General features: G+C 51.4%; 2 protein-coding genes and 1 long non-coding RNA gene across 3 annotated transcripts in view; 2 read left to right on the forward strand and 1 right to left on the reverse strand.

Moving 5' to 3' along the window:
• Positions 1 to 73: 73 nt before the first annotated feature.
• LOC122424310 lies at positions 74 to 6990 on the forward strand. The gene is made up of 3 exons (XR_006264378.1): positions 74 to 569; positions 5424 to 6293; positions 6450 to 6990. It is a non-coding gene; the product is annotated as an uncharacterized LOC122424310 (long non-coding RNA).
• Positions 6991 to 7865: 875 nt separating this feature from the next.
• On the forward strand, positions 7866 to 12548 carry PPM1M (protein phosphatase, Mg2+/Mn2+ dependent 1M). The gene is made up of 10 exons (XM_043441966.1): positions 7866 to 8247; positions 8895 to 9018; positions 9170 to 9424; positions 9889 to 10001; positions 10349 to 10433; positions 10527 to 10645; positions 10783 to 10846; positions 11075 to 11182; positions 11286 to 11434; positions 11759 to 12548. The coding sequence occupies exons 1-10, from the start codon at positions 8024 to 8026 to the stop codon at positions 11901 to 11903; spliced, it is 1386 nt and encodes a 461-aa protein (XP_043297901.1). The 5' UTR covers positions 7866 to 8023; the 3' UTR covers positions 11904 to 12548.
• A 1902-nt stretch (positions 12549 to 14450) lies between these two features.
• The window catches only part of WDR82 (WD repeat domain 82), a 17580-nt gene continuing 16836 nt past the window's right edge, over positions 14451 to 15194 (reverse strand). Inside the window, exon 9 of the mRNA XM_043441969.1 lies at positions 14451 to 15194. This exon is cut by the window's right edge and continues 2118 nt beyond it. The gene's annotated coding sequence lies outside the window, so the exon portion shown is untranslated.

Genomic DNA, 15194 nt, shown 5'->3' on the forward strand with positions numbered 1-15194 from the left:
GACGGGCGAGGGGCGGGGACTCCGGGCCGCGCGTGCGCATAGTGGGAGCTTGGTTCCGGGTGGACCTAAGACTGGGAACGGATCGGATTGTACGCACGCTTGCGCGTGCCGTCTGTAACCGAAAACAGGTCCAGCGTGTGGCTGAGCGTGTGTGTCTGTGCACCCTGATCCGAGTGGCCTGGCGCTGGGGCGTGCCCGTGAGTCCCAGCCAGGTGGGTTTGCAGGTGGGGGATCCGCGCTTACCCCAATTTGTGGCCTTGAAGGGGGTGGAGGCGTGTGTTTGAGTGGCATCCCTTTCCCCTGAGACGTCTCTTGAGTACCTCCTGTGGGGCCTGGGCTCCAGGCGTCTCGACCCGCCGGCCCTGCCCTAGCAGTGGGAGCCCAGACAGACCTTCTACTGGGCAGTCAGCAAATGAACAGAGTCTGTGGCAGTGAGCACCCTGTGCAGAGAGTACGGGACCCTCAGGAGGAGGTGAAATTTGAGTGGAGACCTGGAGGAAAGCCTGGTAGAGCAAGGGGAAAGTTTTCCGAGAAGAGGAAATTGCATGTGCAAAGAGGGTCCGAGCTTGGTGAGTTTGAGAAACTTCCCAACTCCTAATCAACTTCTGACTCCATAGCCAGGAGCGTTGCTTTCTCTGGCATCAGCCCCTGCCTGCTGGTTACCAACAGAATGTATCTTCCAGGCCACTGTGATTGAGTCAGGGTGAGCACATGATTGGACAGTCTGTCCAGTCAGAGCCTGTATTGGGACTTTGGTTGGGAGGGTTAGCAAGGCTTTGGGGGCTGGGGTTGCTGAGAGTTGGTGATGGACTATGTGGCCTGCCTGGTATCAGGCCTCAGCTTGAGCTCCTTGCTCCCTGTCCTTGCTGCTGCTGCTGCTAAGTCGATTCAGTCGTGTCCGACTCTGTGCGACCCCATAGACGGCAGCCCACCAGGCTCCCCCATCCCTGGGATTCTCCAGGCAAGAACACTGGAGTGGGTTGCCCTGTCCCTACCCCACCCTAAATAGGCAGCATTGAGCCCTCTGTGTACCACACACCCTGGGTTTCTCCAGCACACACAAAACCGAAAGGTTTTTTCTTATCCATCTTCCTGTGCACACCCTGAGACCTGGGCCTGTGTAGTGAGCTCACCATGACCACTTCAGCACTTATTATGGAAAATAAAAACCACGTGTGACACTGAAACCATCCCTTGGGAGAACAGTTCATAGGCAAGTGCCCCCAGCTCCGAGATCTGTCACAGCCCAGATGAGGCCAGCAGCACCAAGACTCGTTATATCAGCTCTCAGACCTGCCCACCTCCACAAGAGCACTTGGCTATTCCACAGAACCATAAGAACCTCAACCTCTTGGAAACAGGAATTAACCAAGAAAACAGATTAATAAAAAAAAATAATACGGTTCTGTTCCCTATTAAAATGTACCATCACTAGATGAACTACATGGCTGCCTTAACATCAAGGTCTCCCCTGCTACCTGGTTGGCCCCACCCTGCATCATTCTCTTTGTTTTTATCACTACCTAATACCTAACATTTACTTGTTTATTTCTCTATTGTCTTCCTCCCACCAGTCGTTAAGTTTTTGCCCCTGCTCTATCCCCAACACTGCTCTATTCCCAACAGTGCCCAGGATTAGTGGGTCCCCAATAATATTTGCAAAAAAAAAAAAAAGTCTGAATGAACTATGAGTCTGTGTGTTGCACAGTTACTATGGCAGGGCACATTTACTTAATACTCACAATAGTCCTACAGGGTAGGTGTTACTGTCTCCTTACAGATTTAGAATCTGAGGTTTGGAGAAATAAAGTGATTTGATCCAAGTCAAAAGGCAGTGAGTGTTCCCCAAGAACCTAAGTTTCCTTTACTCAAGAGATTAGGACAAAGGATGAGAAATCCTTCTGGGCAGTGGCCCTCTCGACCTCCATCACTGTCTCACACCTGAGTGAAAAGGGTTTAACCAGAGAAAGGAACTTCCTGAGAGCATGGGATTGTGGCCCAGTCCTGCTAGGTTTCAGAGCCTATGATGCAAGCCAGGAGCCCAGGGACCAGGGGGGCATCCAGACAGACTCCATCTCTAGCTGAGATCTGGTTTCAGGCAGAAAGATGAGAAAGCTGCACGCAGGTCCTCAGAGGAGCCCAGGGATGATAAGGGTGTCCAGGAACAGGTTGGTTGCTCCTTTCTTGCCGATGTTTCTCAACACAGAGTCAGCCACTGAAATTACTTGAATGTGTTTTTTTTCAGGTGGGTCAAAGATTAAAAAAAAAATTTATTTAAAGTAAACTATTAATATAAAGGACTTCCCTGGTGGCTCAGGCAGTAAAGAATCTGCCTGCAATACAGAAGACCCAGGTTCGATCCGTGGGTCAGGAAGATCCCCTGGAAAAGGAAATGGCAACCCACTCCAGTATTCTTACCTGGGAAATGCCATGGATGGAGGAGCCTGGCAGGTTACTGTCCACGGGGTCACAAAGAGTTGGACACAACTGAGCGACTACACACATTAATATAAAATTACTGAAACAAAGGGAGGAGATTGTAAAATCTTGGAGTGGAGAAGTCCTCCTGGGTATGTTACTAAACCCAGAAACCATAAGAGAAAAAAACAAAAAATTCATTTACATTAAAAATTCTATTATGGCTGATTCGAGTTGTATATATGGCAGAAACCAACACAACATTGTAATAATTTTTTAAAAAGGAAGAAAAAGTCTATACAGAAAAACCCACAATCAAAATAAAAACACAAACATAAAATTGTAACTGGCTACAAACAATATACTTGAAAATCATTTCAAAATAAAGAGTTGATTTCTTTTATATATAAAGAACTCTCAGAAATCAGTAGAAAAAGACCAATGGCTCAGTAAGAAGACTGGGCACAGGATACAAAAAGACCATCTATAGGAAATGAACTGCAAATAATGTCTCTCAAATCTGTGAAAAGTTGGTTATCCTCTCCTATTAAGAGAAAGTCAAACTAGGCTTGTATATTTTTTACTTATAGGTAAAAATTAAAGGTATGTGTGTTCAGTTGTTCAGTTGTGTCGAACTCTTTGAGACCCCATGGGCTGTAGCCCAGCAGGCTCCTCTGTCCATGGAATTTTCTAGACAAGAATACTGGAGTGGGTTGCCATTTCCTTCTCCAGGGGATCTTCCCAACTCAGGGATGGAACCCACAACTCCTGCATCTCCTGCATTGGCAAATGAATTCTTTACCACTAGCGCCACCTGGAAAGCCCTTAGATAAAAATTAAAAACTTTATTAAAAAACTGCAACAATCAAAGGATGGGGAAATAGGCTGATTGGTGCCACCTTCATGTAGGACAGTATCTACAAATTATTACATGTATTCCCTCTCCCCCTTTTTATTTTAAACTGTGAAATTCATATAACATAAAATTAACCATTTTATGCTGAGCCTGTGCACCACACCTAGAGAGTCCATGCACTGCAATGGAAGATCCCACATGCTACAACTGAGACTCAAGTGAAGCCAAATTAACTAATTAAAACAAAGAAACAAACAAACACTAAAGGGACTTCTTTGGTGGTTCAGCGGTTAATGAATCCACTTGCCAACGCATGGGACATGGGTTCGATCCCTGCTCTGGGAAGATTCCCACATGCTACAGGGCAGCTGAGCCTGAGTACCACAACTGCTGAATACCACCAGAAGCCACCGCAATGGGAAGCCTGCAGTGAAGAGTAGCCCCCGCTGGCCACAACTAGTAAAAGCCTGAGCGCAGCCACAAAGACCCAGTGGCAGCCAAAAATAATTTTTTAAAAAAAGAGTTCGCATGCCACAACCGAGTCCAGCACAATGAAATAAATAATACATTAAAGATTAACCATTTTAAAGTGAACAACTCAGTACATTCACTATGTTGTGCAACCACCACCTCTATCTAATTCCAAACCATTATTTATCCCTCCAAAATAAAACTCTATATTCATTAAGCAGTTACTTCCAATTCTCCCCTACTCTCAGCCCCTGGCAAACATCAGTCTCCTCTCTTCTTCTATGGACTTACTTACTTCGGATATTTAATATGTTGTTTAGTTGCTCAGTCATGTCCGACTCTCTGGCGACCCCATGGACTGCAGCATGCCAGGCTTCCCTGTCCTTCACTATCTCCTGGAGTTTGCTCAAACTCATGTCCATTGTGTCAGTGATGCCATCCAACCATCTTAGAGACATGAAATATGTGACATTTTGTGTACAGCGTCTTAATATAATGTTTTGGAGGTTCATTTACCTTGTATCATGTATCAGCATTTCATTCTTTTTAATGGCTGGATAGTATTCCATTGGGCATATGTGCTATAGTTTGTAGCACAATACTTGGGTTGTTTCCATCTTGGGGCTGTTACGAATAGTGTTGCTGTGAACAATAAATGCCTTTGATGCCACAATTCTGTTACTAGGAACTGATCCTACCAATATGCCCACACATAAAATTGTAAAACAAAAGATAGAAAACTATGTAAATGTTCATATTGGGGGACTAGCTACATAAAGTCTGCATGTTTGCAGAGACTGCAAAGAAGTCTCAAGGAACAAGGCAGGTCTTTAAGAACTGATGCAAAAAAAATAATAGTGTTTTATATGAAAACTTCAGGTGCAGGATACAGTGTAGAGTATGCTGTCATTTGCATATATATATCTCCAACTCTTTGTGACCCCATGGACTGTAGCCCTCTGTCCATGGAATTCTCCAGGCGAGAATACTGGAGTGGGTTGCCATTCCCTTCACAGGGGATCTTCCTGACCCAGGGATCAAACCTGGGTCTCTTGCATTGCAGGCAGGTTCTTTACCATCTGAGGCACCATACAGATACACTTTTTTTTTACCCATTCATTCATTGGTGAACACAGGTTTTTTTTTCATATCTTGGCTATTGTAAATAATGCTGCAACAAACATGGTGGGGCAGATATCTTTTTAAGGTAGTGATTTTGTTTTATTCAGATAAATATCAAGAAGTAGAGTTGCTGGATCATACAGTAGTTCTATTTTTAATTTTTTTGAGGAACCACCATACTGTTTTCCATAGTGGCTGCACCAATTTAACCTTCCCACCAGCAGTACATGACAGTTCCCTTTTCTCCACATTCTTCCAGCACTCGTTGTCCCTGGTCTTACATGATTTTGTTTTGTCTTGCATGATCTTGCACAGAATACCCTTGACATCTCTGGAAGGATTCACTGGAAACTAGTACCATTGTTTGACTTCAGGGAAGGAAACTGAGTCATAATGAAATATATTAAATATTTTAAATTAAATCTAAAATAAAGCTTGTTAAAAACAGATATGAAATTCAACAAAAGCCATTTTCATTGTGAGTGAAAAAAACGCAGCCTAAAAATAGTTTTCCTTTCTCTAAGCTTGTTCCTTCCCCACCCTCCATCCCTCACAGGCTGGCTGAGTTAGCCGAGGAGAGGTCTTTTGGCCAGAAGGGGGCAGGCATGGGTTCATTCGAGCAATTGGCAGAAGGGTGTCACTGGAAAGTGAGGAACTGCCTATTCTTCAGGGAGGACTCAACCCAGAAACGAAGACAGACCCACCCCAAGGAACCTCGCCTACAACTTAAGACACTAGACACAGAAGAGCCTGCAGGCTTTTGAAGACAGAAAAAGGCAGATACAGGCCATTCCAAAGTCCAGGGAGTGACGGGGCACTGGATTTCAGCAGCAGTAACAGCCAAAAAACAATGAACAGAGCAGTCAGAAAGAATTCTGGACCGAAATATTAAATAAAAAGCAAAGGCAGGGACTCCCCTTCTCTGATGGTCCAGTGGTTAAGACTCCGTGCTCCCAATGCAGGGGGCCCAGATTGCAAGGAAGACCCCACATGTACAACTAAGACCTGGCACAGCCAAACACATTAAAAAAAGAAAGAAAGAAAGAAAAAGCAAAGACAGAATACAAGCTCTTCAGACTTAAAAAGGACCCAGAAAATGACAAGAATCCAGTCAACCTTTCTTAGACATACCCATCACTTTTCTGAAGCAAAATAACAGAGTAAACCAAGAGCATCAGTCTTGGGATCCAGACAAGAGCAGAGGCACCCAGGAGCCTCTGGAGCCATAGGAGCCTGGGTAGCACTGGATGAACACCCAGGCCCCCTTGGAACAGGGAGGATGGGATTGCCATTGGACTCTACATGGTTCTGAAAACTCAAAATAGTTAAGGTGGGCCACAGACCACCTGTGACTCCTGGCTGCCAGGAGCTTCTCTGAATACACCTAAGAGAACAGGATCTTCATCCACCCGGGCAGTCCGAGATGGTAAGTGGGGGGAATAGACTGTGTTTGCATTGTTGCCTCTGGTTTTAGACTTTAAAAGCCTCTGAGCCATTGGCTGATGGGATGAGGCGGTCACCCCACTGATAGAATTGGGTTTGCCCCACTCTGGGTCACTGGTGCATTTTGTCCCAATGACAGGTTGTAGCTCAGGTGTCCTTTGGAAAGCCTTCTCTTTGTTCCCTTCCCCTTTGAAGGCTGATTCAAGCACCATCTACCAGGACTTCCCCATCACTACAGGTGAGCAGCTCATTTCCATTAGTGCTCTTCTCTTGCTTGGGGTCTGACACACAACGTGGGGTCAGTAAATTAGCTCCCAGGCTAATTTAGCTTGGGAGTAAATTAGCTTCCAGGCTAGCTGGAACTGAGTTACTTGAGGGACAGCTTGCTGGGCACAGTTTCCCTGCCCCAGGAACCATACTCCGTGGGTGGGGGGAACTCCCAGTGGGGCAGGGCTGGCCTCCAGGAGGAAGTAAGGACCAGTGAGCAAGTGCTGGGCTTAGGCATGGAAGCAAAGGTAGGGACTGCTCCTGTAGCGCCCCCCCTCCCCCTGCCCCTTCCCCAGGGCCCTGGGTTGTGGGGCCTCAGGGGCTTTGAGTGGTCAGGCCTGTCTTCCCAGAGGAGTAAAGGGGAAGAGAAATCCCCCGTGGGGGTTCTGAGTCAGCTGCACCGTCATAGTGGAAACAGCACAGCTTTGGGTGTCAGGACACTTCCCCTCTGTGGGCCTCAAGAGTCCTTGTTATGAGATGGAAATAACAGTCCTGCATAGGAAGTTGGGCTTCAGTGGCAGAGGGTGAAAAAGCACTGTGTTAACATGCAGGTGTGAAGGGGGACACAGCCGGCAGACCCCGTGGTGATAGGCAGCCAGGAGTTAAGAGGCTTACAACATCTTGCCCCCAGCCCAGATGAAAGTCTTTTTTTCACTTCCCTTAGTCACAAGTCTGAACTCTGACTAGTTGGTCTTTCGGGGACCAAGGATTCTGTTTGCCCACCAGTCACTTAACATTCTAGTGAGGCCCCTGCTGTCTGTCTAGAGAGGACATCTTGATTGGAGGCACAGGGTTTACAAGACTTGGCCTTGAGGGTGGGAGTGGATGCTCAGGATAAGGAAGGCCAGGGAGACCACCAAGCCCCGTCTGAAAGTGGAGGGTGCCAGGCCAAATGGGTGAGGCACGCAGGTCACCTGAGGGAACACTGTGCTCTGAGCCTCTTACTCAATGTGTCAGACGCGTGCCACACCTCCAAGGACATCTTGTTCCCATCTTGCCCTTGCGTAAGGTTCCGGGCTAGCAAGAAGAGGCCTGAGTCTCTGCCTTGGACTCTGATCCAGCCTGGAGGCCCCGGACCCCTCCAGCCTCCCTGGGCGGGGAGGAGGCACTTTCCCTCTCAGAGGCTCGGGCCCCACACGGGTGGGTGAACCTCGGCCTGCTCAGGTTCCTGGGTGAGCGGAGGCCAGCCTCTCTGTCTCTGCAGGCTCAGTGTTCCTGCCTGTAAAGTGGGGTTGATAACACCACTGGCTTGTCGGTAGGTTTGATGGCACCCAGGCCGCGTACAGGCTTCCTCCCGGGCGACCGGGAGGTTGGGGTTTGGGGGCGTCGCCGCGCAGCCGGCTCCGCCCCGCCCCTGGCCCGCTTCCTCCTCCCGGGACCAGCGGGCGGTGCCGTCGGCCCAGTCTCCCGCCCGGCGCCCCGCGGGCAGCCCCCGGCCAACGCGCCATGTCAGCCGACTGGTTCCGGCGCCGCTTCCTGCCGAGGGGCCCGCTCCCCGCGCCGCGGCCACCCAGGCCCCGCGCCAGCCCCGTGCCCTACCGGCGGCCCCGCTTCCTGCGCGGCTCGGGCTCCAGCTCCGGCACCGCCGACGCCTCGCGCCGCCCGGACTCCCGGCCCGTGCGCAGCCCGGTGCGGGGCCGCTCGCTGCCCTGGAACGCAGGCTACGCCGAGTGAGTGCCTGGCCCCAAACGGGCCCCCGCCCGAACCTCCCCTCTCCCCGCGAGTCTTAGCCTGAGGCCGCGTCCCCCACCCCGTGATCCCGCCCGGGGTCCCGTGCTGACGACCGAGAAAACAGGCTCATCTGAGTGAAGGATCCCGCGCCCCCGACCTTGTGGATAACTCCCTTTGGTCCCTCCCGCACCCCACCTCAGGTGGGGAAGGACCTGTCCCCTCAGCCCAAAAGCCTACCCCCTCGGGCTTCCAAAAGAGGTAGGGTCACTGGGCAGAGGTCCAGAGTTCTGGGCTTTGGAGAGTCCTCCCACTCCTCACACACACACATCTCACCCTGGGTCATGGCTGAGATGGGGCAGCCGATAGGCAAGGAAGACTCACACCTCCCCAGGCAGCCTTGCCCTTACCTTCCAGCCCAGGACAGCAGGTAAGCTCCAGAAGGGCTGAGTCCTGAGTTTTGCCTTTGCTGTGAGATCACTGAACAGTTTGCAAACTACCAGCATTTGTTTGTCCAGGTGTGTGTTAGGGACAGCACGGTGGCTATTGCTCCAGAGGGAGGGCTCCCTTCTATGTTTCAACTGTTCTCTGTGCCCATGGGGGCAGAGGTATGTCCCTAAAAGCATCACTGATCACGTCCTGGCCTCAGAATCATCAATGCAGAGAAATCCGAGTTCAATGAGGATCAGGCGGCCTGTGGGAAGCTGTGCATCCGGAGATGTGAGTTTGGGGTTGAAGAGGACCAGGAATGGCTGACCTTGTGCTCAGAGGAGGTGAGTGCAGCTGAGCCTGAGTCCCTCTTACAGTCTGGGGCCAAGACTGGGGCCAGGACTGCAGACTGAGGTTCTTGCCCTAGTGCCCCACTTTCGGCCAGGGGACAACTAGGGAGGCCAAGCAGAGCCTGATGCCAAGCCCTTCCTGTAGTTCCTGACAGGTCATTACTGGGCACTGTTTGATGGGCATGGCGGTCCAGCTGCAGCTATCCTGGCTGCCAACACTCTGCACTCCTGCCTGCGCCGGCAGCTGGAGGCTGTGGCAGAGGGCATGGTGGCCACTCAGCCCCCCATGCACCTCAGCGGCCGCTGCATCTGCCCCAGTGACCCCCAGTTCGTGGAGGAAAAGGGCATTAGAACAGAAGACTTGGTGATCGGGGCTCTGGAGAGTGCCTTTCAGGAGTGTGTGAGTGTGACCTTTGGCTGGGGGAGGGAAGGTTTTACCCCCAGGGACCTGAGGGACTCTGGGGTGGGTGGGGGAGTGGTGTCCCTGCACTTAATGGTGATCACCCTGGATCTTCGGATTGAGAGGATAAAATTGGGTTAGGTTGTTATTAAGCAGTCATCATAACCTCTCGTATTTCTCCAGCACCTATTAATATGTGCTAGGTGCTTTTACCTGTGCTATCTCATTACACATCCTTTTAGGTCCCTGGTTTCTCTTCCTCACTGTTTAGAATATGACTTCCATTCCTCCCCAAGGATATATTTAGATCACCTGACCACAGGGACCCTGGAGTCATAGCTAGACTTTGGGCAGGGACTGCCATGCTTGCTGGTGGGGAAGTGCGCTGGGGGGGGGGGGGGGGCGGGGGACAGTGGCAGGGTGGCAGTACAAGCAGCAGCTGACACAGCCTTGGTTTGCCCCAGGATGAGGTGATCGGGCGAGAGCTGGAGGCCTCAGGCCAGGTGGGTGGGTGCACAGCCCTGGTGGCTATGTCTCTGAAGGGAAACCTGTATGTGGCCAATGCTGGGGACAGCAGGTGAGTGAGCCCTGGAGGTTGGGCGAGGTGGGGCGAGCAGACGGGCAGTAGAGGTGGGGGGACAGTGAAAGGGGACTGGAAGTGGAGAGAAGAGGAAGATTGGCTGAGTTGTTTGTGTATTGGGCATGTGTCAGATGCCAGAGGGGGCCGGGACCTCAGGGACCAGGTCAGACGGCTGGGGCTTTACCCTGCCGGACTTAAGCAGTCATGGAGGGGCTTTGAGCAAGGGATTGGCATGGGCACAACTGGCCCCTGGTGGTTGGAGGAGGGACCAGCAGGAGGGAGGCCACGGGTAAGGATGGAGGCTGCTCCACAGACCTCTCCGTCTCCTCTAAAACTTTATCCAGGGCCATCCTGGTGCGGAGGGATGAGGTACGGCCCCTGAGCTCCGAGTTCACCCCAGAGACTGAGCGGCAGCGGATTCAGCAGCTGGTAGGTACCCTTGGTGGAGGGAGGGTGTGGATGGAGCCCCAGCTCCTGGGCCACCAGAGGGAGCCTGATCTGAGCAAGGCTTCCCTATCCCAGGCCTTCATCTACCCTGAGCTTCTGGCTGGTGAGTTCACCCGACTGGAGTTCCCTCGGCGACTGAAGGGGGATGACTTGGGGCAGAAGGTCTTGTTCAGGGATCACCACATGAGCGGCTGGTGAGTGAGGTGGGGTTGGGGACACTGTGGGGAGAGCCCTGGGGTCCAAGCTCAGCTGGGTGGCCTGGGGCAGTCACCTTCCATGGGGCAAGGTGGGCCCTGTTGGCCTGGGTTGATGCTGGGTCTGCTCCTGGTAGGAGCTACAAGTGTGTGGAGAAGTCGGATCTCAAGTACCCACTGATTCATGGACAGGGTAGGCAGGTCAGTGAATGGCCACTCCGAGAATCCCTCTTGAATCGCCCCCTGTAGAGGCGGGAGCTCCTTTGTCCCTCGTGGGGGGTCTTGGTTGAGGTCCTAGGGGCTGCTCCAAGGTCACAGGATGTTTCTCCCTCAGCCCAGGCACCCATGGGTCACAGTCCACCTCTGTGTGCTTTACGTGTACATTTTCTGGGGCTGTTTGCTATCACCTGACACCTCCATTATCTCCAGGCTCGGCTGCTGGGAACCCTGGCTGTCTCCCGGGGTCTAGGAGACCATCAACTCAGAGTCCTGGACACAAATATTCAGCTCAAGCCCTTCTTGCTATCTGTCCCACAGGTGAGGGGGCCACAGCACTTCTATCTGCCCAGAAAGGCAGACAGTGCAAGGTTGGCGGGAGCTAGGAAGGGAGCGGTGAGGAGACCTCAGACTTACCTTGCAGGTGACTGTGCTCAATATGGACCAGCTGGAGCCCCAGGAGGAGGATGTGGTTGTCATGGCAACTGATGGGCTCTGGGATGTCCTGTCCAATGAGCAAGTGGCACGGCTGGTGCGGAGTTTCCTCCCTGGCAACCGAGAGGACCCACACAGGTACTGTAGTTGCTGGGGATCTGCCTGGACCTGGGTTAGTACCAGCAGCAGCATTAAGAAGTACCGAGAGGACAACACTGCAGAGGAGTCCGGCTGAGAACAGTTGGCCAGGACTGGAGCTACCTCAGGTTTCCCGGGGGTGACTGTGGGTCCCCAAATTCTCTGGGTCCATACTCACATGGTACAATCTGTGGCCCTCCCAGGCCCCACAGTCAGACTGCACTGCTTGAGTTCTCCAGTGTCCAGCACTGTGAGTTATCCCTGAGGGCTGGCCTTGCCTCTTTGATCTGGCCCCAAAGTACATCTGCAGGACGGTCCCCACAGGTTCTCGGAGCTGGCCAAGATGCTGATACGCAGCACACAGGGGACAGATGACAGTCCCATACAGGACGGGCAGGTGTCCTACGACGACGTCTCTGTGTTCGTGATTCCCTTGCACCACCAGGGCCAGGGGCACAGTAGCCGCTGAGGATTCAGACACCGCATCCCAGAACCACTAAGGGGCCAGGTGCGATATGGATATCCCTCCACCATGGTCGACAGCAGGTCTGCCTGCCCCAGTCCCAGACCAAGCCCTGACCCCAGCCCATTTCAAGGTGCGCATTTCTACAAGGCACTCAGAGCTGGAAAAACATAGGGGGTCCCCCAGGCCTCCCCCTTGCCAGGCAAAGAACGCTACTGTCAATAATAACGTCCAGCAGAGTCACCTTACATTAGGAATCCATGCAAGGCTCCTCAGAGAGGATCCTAAACAGCCCCAATACATTATTCCCAAATGGGGACAGCTGGACCAAGTGCATTGGCCAAGGATGCCAGAAAGGGCAGACAGCCTGTGGTTGGATCCAGGTCTCTAATGCATGAATGTCACTGAGATCCTACTCTGCTCCCCTCTGTGCTGGAAGAGAGGCACGGGTCCAGGGGCTATAGTTGGGGGAGAAACTAAGGGGCAGAAGGAGCCCCAGAGGTGGCTGAGTAGTGAATGCTGTCATCACTGCTCCTGTCTCTAGCTGGGTCTCCTGACTGCTCCTCACTGGCCCCAGCCAGGGACTGATGCCTCAATAATGCCCTTTTGTTGCTTCCATCACCTCCCTATTAAATGTTTATGTGCAGAGAACCCTTGTGAATTGTCAATTGCTGTATAGCTTGGCATTATAGTACACTTTTGCTTTTTCTCATTCTTCTAAAAAAAAAAAAAATCAGTCTTAGCCTTAGCTCCACCTTACAAATTTCCCTATAGTCACCACTGTGTCTTCTCTGCAGCCTTCCTAGTTCCCAGCTTGGGATGAGCCCCAGTGAGAGAACTACTGCCCAGGAGAAGGGAGGGTCCCCACTGCCGGCTGAGTTCTGGGCTTGAGGTACCAGAGGGAATGCTTTTGGGTTTTTTAAAAATGCAAATTATAGTAGTTTTAGTATAAAGCTTACAGCAAATTTAGAATAAAGCTAGACTTACTGACTGGAGACAAGTCAGTTGGGGCTCGAGAGCTTGCTGTTTGATGAATAGTTTAGTTCTTCAGCTTCCTCACAAGACCTCTTTTTAACATCCAGCACTGGCCAAGGCTCAAATGCTTAGTATTTGTTGAATTTCATAACCTCAGCCTTATCTTAACTCTTCCCTCATCTACTCTTACTTTAGTTTACAATTGAGATTAATTCTTACCAGGCAACTCACCGCCTTAAACTGCAGCCAGAAAGGACAAGGACCACTAAGCCCTAATATGATGGTGAAACTTGTTTATTTAACACACTGGGGAGGCTCCCAGACCTTCTTTCCTGCCCATTAACTCATTTTAGACTGCATTTCCTACATGTTTCCCAAGGAAGAGATAGGATAGACTATGAAATTACTCACTTTTTACAGTCATATTCTATAGCCCCGGCACTTCTGGGCCTACCTCTGTCCACAGCTGTGTCATGACCAACTGTGGTTGGCCCCAGAAGCTCTGGGCAGCCTCTCCAGGACTCTAGTGAGGCATCTGGCAAGGACAAGTGTGCCCTACCGCCCTGCAGTTTTACTTCCTATTTCTTCAGCAGTCACCACCCCCACCCCCACCCCTGCGCCCAGCAAAGCTTTGTAAGCGGTACCCTGTGCCTGCCAAGCCACTACCCACATCAGCTACTGAGCCAGCTTGCCCACACTCTGCTTTGCTTCTCACATCACGAGGCTGAAGCCCAGAAGTGGGCGCTCTCAACTGCAAACAAGCCAGACTGATGGGAGTGACCACTGCAAGGGCAGCCACGCTCACCTGCGTGTTCATGTCTCTCAGCAGAGCCAAACACTGCAGTGGCCCTCCCGGCAGGCCGTGAGGGGGCCCTCCTCCCTGAGCAGTCATGTTGACATCCTGTGCGTGGCCTGCCCCTTTCAAGTTGGGACGCTCCCTCTGCTGCCCTCCAGAGCCTTTGATCAACCTCTAATGACCATGGGCAAAGTGGCAGGCCCAGGGTATTGCAGCTGAGGATGCCAAGCTACTAGTGAGCTACCAATTCACCGGCCAGGCAGTGGGTTACCAAGGAACAGGCCAGGCCTCCTACCAGACTTTTAGTTCCACTATACTTGCCCCCCAACAAGCTAGGGCCTAGCAGAATGAACCTTATTCCAGCTAGAGGTTGCCAGTCTGATCAAGGGTTGAGGTTAACAGTGGGGATGAAAGGCAGCTTGAGGTATACACCAGATACAGCCTTTGAGGATCTCAAGGCTGGCTCAGGCCTGCCTTTTCTGGGTCACTCATTTCTGGCCCTACTGCTGCTGATTAGAATGGGGGACTGAGGGACCCAGACGGCTCTGCATGCAGAGCTGGATACAGGGGTTCCTCCCACCAGCCCACAGGCCTCAGTTATCAGAGGCAGTCCCAGCAAGCCCAACAACCTGTCCACAGCACTGCGGTGAGTCTCAGCATGAGCCAGGAGGACTGACAGGGGACAACCCACCCCCATGCCCTCCAACTCTAAGAACAAGGCAAACAGTGCTATGAAAACTCAACGGAAGAGGCTGCAGCCATAAAATTCTGTTTAAGACAGATAACATGGAAAAAAACGTTTATATGTTAAGTACAAAAAGGACATAAAATTGTATATACAGTAGAATAACAACTATGTAAACACACCAAAAATCTATATGCACAGAAATGTCTAGAGGAACACTTAACACCAAAAGATTAGCAGTGGTAACATTTGGGTGGTAAACTGATTCAGATTTTTCTTAATAAGCATTAGTTACGACTGCAAGTTATGTTTTTTTCCTAAAAAAACAAAAAACACCCCACTAGCTGGTGGTTGAGCAGTGCAGTGTCACTGTCACGTATCAATCAGTGGCTTTGGCTCTGACTCTTGAGAGCCTGGTGTGCCCCCCACCCCCGGGAGCACTTAAGCACCTCAGCTCCCACCGAAGGGGTCTTAGCAGCCCTGGTGCTCCTCAGCGTCTCTGACCCACAGACACTCCTCCCTTAATTCTGCCTTATTTCCACCACCGCATCATCTTCAGTCACTTCCAGCTGCATCTTTCCCTTTCCTTCCCAACTCAGGAGCTGGCTCTGCAGCCACAGGTCCCCATAAACAGAAGCAGTGCAGTGCCTATTTTCAAAGGACCTGCTGCCTCTGCTTCGGACACAACAGGAACTCAATACAAATCATTTTCCTGCAGATAGACAAGTCATGTGTGGTGGCTGCTCTGGGTACAGATGATGTCACTTACGCAGGCCTTCTTGTTAACCTACAGTTCCAAGTACTCTCTCTGAACAGTTATTCTTACCATGAATCTTCTACC

The sequence above is a fragment of the Cervus canadensis genome, chromosome 22 (assembly GCF_019320065.1).
Source record: "Cervus canadensis isolate Bull #8, Minnesota chromosome 22, ASM1932006v1, whole genome shotgun sequence".
NCBI lineage: Eukaryota > Metazoa > Chordata > Mammalia > Artiodactyla > Cervidae > Cervus > Cervus canadensis.

Excerpts from the sequence above, each read along its gene's own strand:
- PPM1M (XM_043441966.1), top strand. The coding sequence starts at position 8,024 with ATGTCAGCCGACTGGTTCCGGCGCCGCTTCCTGCCGAGGGGCCCGCTC. Across the intron at positions 10,646-10,782 it reads GATCACCACATGAGCGGCTG|GAGCTACAAGTGTGTGGAGA; the intron begins GTGAGTGAGGTG and ends TGCTCCTGGTAG. Across the intron at positions 11,435-11,758 it reads AACCGAGAGGACCCACACAG|GTTCTCGGAGCTGGCCAAGA; the intron begins GTACTGTAGTTG and ends CGGTCCCCACAG.